Source organism: Alligator sinensis, unplaced genomic scaffold (genome assembly GCF_000455745.1).
Source record: "Alligator sinensis unplaced genomic scaffold, ASM45574v1 scaffold472_2, whole genome shotgun sequence".
Classification (NCBI taxonomy): domain Eukaryota; kingdom Metazoa; phylum Chordata; order Crocodylia; family Alligatoridae; genus Alligator; species Alligator sinensis.
The window spans coordinates 1,081,199-1,089,274 of record NW_005842378.1 but is presented as its reverse complement, the minus strand read 5'-3'; the positions used below and the strand labels follow the sequence as shown (position 1 = coordinate 1,089,274).

The window sequence follows — 8,076 nt, the reverse complement described above, 5'->3', positions numbered from 1 at the left end:
GGGCCTTTAGGGGGTGGTGGGGAGCTGCGTGGCCAGGCCAGCAGTGCCAGGGGCCAAGGCCCATGCTCTAAGGGGCAGGGGTAGGGGTGGGATGGCTGAGGTGGAGGGTGTGGAACTAGGGAAGGCCATGACCATGCTGCCTGGCACAGCATGGGAGCCCCAGCCTGGGGCAGGAGGTGCCACAGGAGTCCCCTCCTCCTTCTCTAGTCGACACCAGGGCCAAACTCATTCCATTGCCAACTGCACGTGCTGCAGCCACAGCCACTGCACTCCAGCCCAGGTGGGACAGAGACTGCCGGGAGCCCCTCACCCTCTTCCTGCTGCCCACAGCATGGCCTGGGCCAGAGCCATGGTTGGCCTAATGCTGCCTCTGTGGAACGTGGCACTAGTTCTCCCCACTGCACTGCAACCACAGCCCCAGCTGGAGGCATGGGGCAGCATGTGGTGCCCCAACTGCTACCTGTGCTTCCGCATGAGGAGTGTTGCATGCATCTCATGCTGGAGGGCATCCCCCACTGCATCCCCACAGAGCACCATCCTGTGAGTCTGTGTGAGGGGCAGCTGGGGACCCTTGCTGGCAGGGCAGGGGCAGACAAGGGGTTTGCAGGTCAGGAGTGAGGGAAATCGGCAAGGCAGGGGGCTGTGGGTTGGGAGTGAGGGGTACTGGTAGAGCCAGGTGCTGTGTGTCGGGAGTGAGGGGCACCAGCAGGGCCAAGAGGCTGTGGGTTGGGAGTGAGAGGCACTGGCAGGACCAGGGGACGTGGTAGGGTGATCACCTTTTTAAAATAGAAAGGTGGGACACATGCCTGCCTCCTCCTTACTGCCTCCACTGGCAGCATGGCTTGAGGACAGAGGCAGATGCAAGCTGCCTGCTGGGGGTTAGGGCTCCCTGCCCTGCTGCCCTTCTGCTAGGAGCCCTACACCACCATAGTGACATTCCCCCTGCCCACCCAGCAGCAGCAGGGAGCCCAACTCCATGCTGCCACCTCCCCTGCTGCTGGGCAGGCAGGATATGGGTTGCCATGGTGGGATGGGGCTCCTGGAGGAAGGGCAGCAGGGCAGGGAGTCCCAAGCCCACAGTGGGCAGCCTGCATCTGCCTCTGCCCTGCACACAAATCGGGGGGCACATGCCCACCATTCCTCCCCAGGGGATGAGTGCAGTGGCAGGGAGTCACCCCCCCCCCCCCATATGCTCCTTGGATGAGCCACCTGTGGCTCTGTCCTGCTCCACACATTGCCCTGGCTGGGCACCATCCCAAGCTCCTGCTGCACTCTCTTCCTCACCATGGGGGCCTCAATCTGCCCCCTCCTCCCTGCCATGCCCTTTCCCCCCCATAGACTTACCTGCAGGGAGCTGCTTTCCACACTGCCTGGCTGTATTCCCAGCCATGTGCATGTGTGCCTGCGCACACATGCTTGTGGCACTCCCTGCATCCCACGCCCGGCAGGCTCAAGCAGCCCCTTGCAGGCTAGAATACTGCCCGCCTGCAAAAATAAACCACTGCCATTTTCCGCAGATCCCTGTATGACACTGTGAATCTCGGACAAACACTGTTCTGGAGTCATGCAGTCCATGACTGGGACTTGAGTTTTCCATTCTGGGACTGTCCCATCCAATTAGGGATGGGTGGTTACCCTAGGCTGTGGGTCAGGAGTGAGGGTTACTGGCAGGGCTGAGGGGCTGTGAGTTGGTAGTGAGGGGCAACAGCATGGGCAGGGGCAGGGCACCCACATAAAACAGCTATTTGGCACCACAAAACAGTGTGAGGATAGCCACAGCTGGATCCACATCCCGCTGAGCGAAGGGGGCTGGGGGAGCTCTGATTTTGCATGATAAAAAGAAACCAAAATCAAATGTCAAAATATATAAGTGTATAGAATTAATTTTATTATAATGATTGAGGCATTGGTAGGCTTCCAGATTGATATATTTACAATTTCAGAGCAATAAAACATTGTGTTCAATGGATACCAATATATGGAGTGGTGTTTCATTTTAATTGTGGAAAAAAAAGGATTTGGGGTTTTTTAATCAGAGAATTTGGGGATTTTTAAACAGAGAAAACCAAGATCCCTGCTAATAAGGTACTGGGCGACATTGATCATCAGTTTGGTGCAGTATTTCCCAGGCCCCTTTTTATGTTGCTGGAACGAACCATACCAAACATGGGCTTAAGTATTAGGGCTGTGCGAAATGGCACTGTTCCTTGAGTTTCGAGGTTTGGACGGAACAGCGTTTTGTTTCAAATTTCATTTTGAGTCGAAAGAGCTGTTCCATTTCACCCATCCTCCTGGGGCTGATAGCCCGCGATCTGCCTGCCAGATGAGGGAGGGAAGCCAGTGCTGCCACCTGGGACTGGGGAAGGGAACTGAGCCCGATTGCTCAGTTCCCCTTCCCAGCGCTAGATTGGGCTGGGGAAAGGAAGTCAGCCCAGCTGGGCTGAGTTTGTTTCCCCAGTCTGATTGTCAGGCTGGGGGTGGAAACTGAGTGCTCTGGCTCAGTTCCCTTCTCCAGTCCGATTGCAGCACTGGGGAGGGGAACTGAGCTGGGGCTCAGTCCCTTTCCCCAGTGCTGTGATTGGCTTCCCGCACCCCAGCCACGGGAGGCGGAGAGAGCCAGGGCTGTGCTCCCTGCCTGGCTGAGCCTGGAGCTGCTGGGAGCACAGCCCTGGTTCTCCCCCGTCTTCCACCACCTGGCTGCTAGCTGCTTCAAAACATTTCGACTAGACTTGTTTTGTTTCAAGGCTGTTTCAAAGCTCTTGGTTTTGTTTTGATTTCGCTGTTTCGGGCTCAACATGAGTTGAAACAGAGTTGAAACAAAATGGCCAGCAAAATTTTGCACAGCCCTATTAAGTAGCTGCTTATCCATCTCAAGTGCCTCATGGTATAAATCTTACACCTCATGTCTGTAATCACTGTGTTATACTGTTGCAACAGGTACAAGCACAATTTTTGTTAGCTGTACACACTGACATTCATTTGCACCTTACTTTCAGATGGATGCCTGGCAATGAAGAAAATAAGCAGAAAACAGATGTGCATTACAGGTCACTGGATGGTGAAGGGAATTTTAACTGGAGATTTGTTTTTCCTTTTGACTACTTTCCAGCTGAGCAACTCTGTACTATTTCTAAAAAGGTGAGCTTCTGTAAAGGTTTCACACACAAGTAAGGTAATGATTAATCTTGTTTATATTTTCTCTGTTAACCTATAAGGAGGCATTTTAAGCTACCTTTCACCTTGTCCATTAAAATCCATACAGTTGTATGTGCATATTTGAAAGCAGAATTGAGTTATGTGCATAGTTTTTGGCCTAATTCCATGCTCACTCAAACAATCTCCTTCAGTCTCACTGGGTTTAATTCTGTTCTTTGTTACAGAGGTGTCACTTTCTAGATTGAAATAAATTTTCTATTATTATGGAGGGCATGATTGGATCTTTAAATTCACTTGTAGGAATCCACCAGTGACAGGAGAAGGCTGCCTTGCATTTTCAAATGTGCAATACTTTAAAATGTGTTTAATTGATTTTTTTCTTCTCTTAGGAACATTTTTGGAGTCTTGACAATACAGAATTCAGAATCCCACCCAAGCTAATTATTCAGATATGGGATAATGACAAGTTCTCCTTGGATGACTATTTGGGTATGATTTTCAGTTTTAAGAACTATTATTGTTGGAATGTAAGAGATCATAAAATGAATGAATGAGTATCTACAGAGAAGGTGATGCAATTTAACTAATCTTCTTTGCATGCACAGCTTAATTCATTAATAGGAATTAATTATCTCTGTATAGACAAGCCTTTAGAATACTATGCAAAAACTACAGTAGTAAGGAATTGACTAAAACCGTCTTTCTTAGAATCCTGTATCTTGGTGTTAGTATGTCACCAAACTATTTAAAATATTGAGAAAAAGTAACCCCCTTTTTTGATGAGCATAGTATGCTGGTCTTCCTTGTGGAATGGGCACACAACTTACTACATTATAAAAGAGGCTAGTGATTTACCATGCATCAGCTGCTCCACAGTAACTGCCTGTGCGCACACTCTTACTCCACAGTAAAGGAAAGCTATCTCATAGCAGCTTTGCGTCTAGTGACAAAAAGGTAATTTACCACAGATTAGTTTTCCTTTCCCACTGGGTAAGAGAATGCATCCAGGAAGCTGATGATTGGCAAATTCCCACTCCCTTTTACCTCATGGTAACTTTTTGACACATCTCAAATCTATCTTGAATCTATCTTTAATATTGGCCTTGAAGGCAGATACTGGATGACACAGAACACAGGTCAGGTGTTATACAAAAACATTTTATAGCTCCTTGGAATCTGCTACATTGCTCCTGTTCTGATCAGAGCTGGCCTCCAGCTTGCATGGGGTAGCAAACAGCTACAAGAAGCTGAATACACAGCTAAAGATTGGTGGCTTAAAAATGGGTAAATCATATCATTATATAAAATTGTGTGCATAATGTTGCTTTATGTAATATATTTTTTCTTTAACTATTTTACTTACAGTGGGTAAATTCTGCTCTCAGTTAAAAGTCACTGAGGTTGTACTGGGAAAACTGAGAAGAGAATTTTGCTCAGTGAATTTTATTGACAGCATCAGTTCAAGATTAACAGGATGAGCTTAGATACATGCAGCTTCTTTCTAGATATACAAATGTATCTTTCAGTGTATTTTATTTCTAATAAGTGGAGTTCTTGCTATTCTTCTACAAGGCTTATAATGAGAACTTCCCAAATATGCCCATGTTTGACAGTGGAAGACACAACGCAAATAAGCTTTATCTTGAATCGGTGTGCCCCACTAGCCAGCAATGTTATACAGCATGCTTTTTTCTTTCTTAGGTTTTGTCGAACTTGATTTGCATAACACAATTATTCCAGCAAAAGTCTCAGAGAAGTGCACTATCGACATGATTCCAGAATACAAGGCAACCAACTCTCTCAAGGCTCCCAAGACTGCTTCACTCTTTGAACAGAAATCCATGAAAGGGTGGTGGCCGTGCTATGTGGAAAAGGATGGTTCACGTGTTTTGGCTGTATGGTTATTTTCTTATGCTTGCTTCATGAACTCTCTATAATATGCAGGCTAGGAATCTGGCACTGAAAATGCTTGTGCATGACAGTAACCGCATACATAGCAGCAGTATATTTGAGCTTACATGACAGCTCATAAGTAAAGGTATTCTCATGAGGCTATACAATATCACCCCTTTAGAATGTATATTTACCACTACTCTCTTCTGGCTCTATATCAGACTTATTTCAAATGCATATAATCTTGTATTTTTCTAGAAGCTTGCATATAAATCTTAATACAGTTTGAGGTGAATGACAAACATTTTTATTGACAGATATTCACCAACTGCAATTTTTATTGAATTCATTTTAAAAAATATTTCTGGGAGCTTAATACAGGTTAAAATTCTCATGAAAAAAATACAAACCCCCACTTGACCCGAAAGACAAATAGAATTCTTTCACATTATAAGCATTTATTTTGCTCATAAGAACCAACCAGTGAGTAGCCAGGAATCTGTACTAGGGATGGCTTCCAAAACCACTTTCCCGGCCTATATTTTTTAACTCCAGACTCTCTGGTAGCATGGTGTAACACTTTCATTTTCTAGAAATGCATTTTGAAGTAGCAACTGAAGAAAGTGTGAAAAGGAGCTTACCCACAAGTTTATGAAGATATAAAACCAAACAAATATTTTATTTAGCGTTTAAGAAAAATGTTTTTCTAATGTGATGCCACATGTTTAACATGCCTTAATTTACCAAAGGGTAAAGTGGAGATGACTCTGGAAGTCATCAATGAAAAAGAGGCTGAAGAAAAGCCAGCTGGTAAAGGAAGAGATGAACCCAACATGAACCCCAAATTAGACATGCCAAAGTAAGAGTTTTTTTAAGTACTTGGAAGAATGCTATTATGCCTCTAGAAACTGGAAAATATAGTTGATGAATGCCATATTTTGTAAATGCTATGTCATCTGTCTGCCATACTTTGACAAATTTTATATTGAGTAGCCAATTCTGTCTCTTTCCATGCCTATCAGAATACAATGCAATGTGTTTCCTGCATAGTTGTTCCAATTTAATGAAACTCTGCCAGTTTCTACCAAATACTATTTGTTTAAATATTTATATTTTATGTTCTATATTTTAATTATTAATTGACTTGCATTGTATTTCTCAGACAAGTATTTAATAACCCTGTTTATTAAAGTGATTAATATTGTTTCTTTCAAACTGCAGCCGACCAGAAACCTCCTTCCTTTGGTTCACAAACCCATGTAAGACCATGAAATTTATAGTGTGGCGCAGATTTAAATGGGTCTTCATAGGCATTATCATCTTGTTGATTGTGCTCTTGTTTGTGGCAATCCTTCTATATTCCCTGCCGGTAAGCATTTTGAAATATTCTCCTACTGTTCATCTCATCAGTTGTGGCTTAACTCTGGCCTATATTTAGGCTTCATAGCCGATTGTGGCCCTGTACTCCTTACTCAGGCAAGAGTTCCTTTTAAATCTGTCCTAGTGGGGAGTTTAGTGCTGGACTATTAGATCTTCATTTTTTTATACTTAATAGAACTTTCAGTCTCTTCATCAATTACAAATAACATATGTATTGACTGAAAGAAGATTTCAGTTGGCTAGTAGAAATCAGAGGCAAGGACCAGGTAATTAATCCCTGTAAAGCATTTTAAACTGCATTGTTATGGGAATTAAGATAGTTGTGGGGACTGCATTTCATTCTACTTTCATTTTAAATAGAATAGATTGTAGCTAAATTAAACAACTATGAAGTACTTTAGCTGTTTCTGACATACTGTTATGACATACTGTGATTTGTTTCAGTAGTATATATGTCACTTATAAAACTCTGCAAGTTTAAAGGTAGAGCACATACTTTTGCCTCTATTTATTCTTTATTCATGTCTTCTTTTTTTCTAGAATTATATTTCAATGAAGATTGTGAAACCGCTTTAAAGAAGATGTTTTAAATAGTAATGAGGTTGTTTTACCTCAGGCTATAGACCAAAAATATACATGCACCAAATTCAGCAAGATTCACTTCATGGTTTTAATGTTGTTTTCTTGTAGGTTAAACCAGGAAATAGATAAGGGATAAGAATTTAACCAAGGTTAGCCAAGGTTCACGGGGTCATGACTGGTGTAAAAAGTCATGTTCCATTAATATGTTTTGCTTCTTATACCATGGACATGCACAGAGTTTCTGACTTGCTTTTAAACAAGATTTTTCATAAAAAGTCTCTCAGGAGGTTCCTTGATCTTTTTTTAAAACAGAGATTTTATACTGAGAATTAATTTCTACCATGTGCACCTTGAAACTATTTTTCAACTTAGTGAAAAACAAGCACTACATATATTTTTGTATACTTAAAAACTCACAGTGCAATAAAAGGGTCAGATATTTTAAAGTTCACTGTATTGTATGCTTAAAATTCTTTGTTATCACACTATTAACTTGACAGCACTGAACTTCAAACAGTATGAGCATGGAAATGAAATAAAACAATACTAAATTACTACTTACTTTGTGTCCCTTTGAGTGATTCAGTTATTAAAAATTACTAAATAGAAACAAGGGAGAGAAACTGACTGATTTTATTATGAATTGCAATTCAACAATGTGCTTGGAACTGTACAAACTTAAAGGAGAACATGATGCCACAAGTGCCAGATAGTGACAATTTAGTGGTCTTTGTTAAACTTCAAACATCTTTCCTAAAGATCTTTTTTTTTTCATGACCAAAATAAAACAGCAAACATGCCTGTCTCCTTAATTTCATTGTTCACGTGGAGTTTATCTTTAAGGCTCCAGACACCTGACATGTTTACATTGGAGGAATCTGCATTGGTTTGGATGGCAATGTAATTTCCATCAGAATCCTGAGCAGACAGAGATCTAGACATTTCTTTCACAGGGAACTTTACAGCAGAGCAGAATGACTTACACCAGCATAGATCTGTACATTGTATGTCTCTTCCACTTTTATTCCAGTGCAATGGTAGATTAGACTGGTATACACATCATGT

At 42.6% G+C, this 8,076-nt stretch overlaps 1 protein-coding gene across 3 annotated transcripts in view; it reads left to right on the top strand.

The window, feature by feature from the left end:
• The window catches only part of MYOF (myoferlin), a 119,403-nt gene extending 111,831 nt beyond the window's left edge, over positions 1-7,572 (top strand). For all 3 annotated transcript variants that reach the window (XM_014522619.2, XM_014522618.2, XM_025210878.1), the window contains 6 exons: positions 2,997-3,138; positions 3,546-3,645; positions 4,858-5,051; positions 5,799-5,908; positions 6,271-6,418; positions 6,970-7,572. In XM_014522619.2, the coding sequence (XP_014378105.1) occupies positions 2,997-3,138; positions 3,546-3,645; positions 4,858-5,051; positions 5,799-5,908; positions 6,271-6,418; positions 6,970-7,005 (730 nt within the window). In that variant the 3' untranslated portion in view covers positions 7,006-7,572. The remainder of the gene's footprint in view (positions 1-2,996; positions 3,139-3,545; positions 3,646-4,857; positions 5,052-5,798; positions 5,909-6,270; positions 6,419-6,969) is intronic.
• The last annotated feature ends 504 nt before the right edge of the window (positions 7,573-8,076 follow it).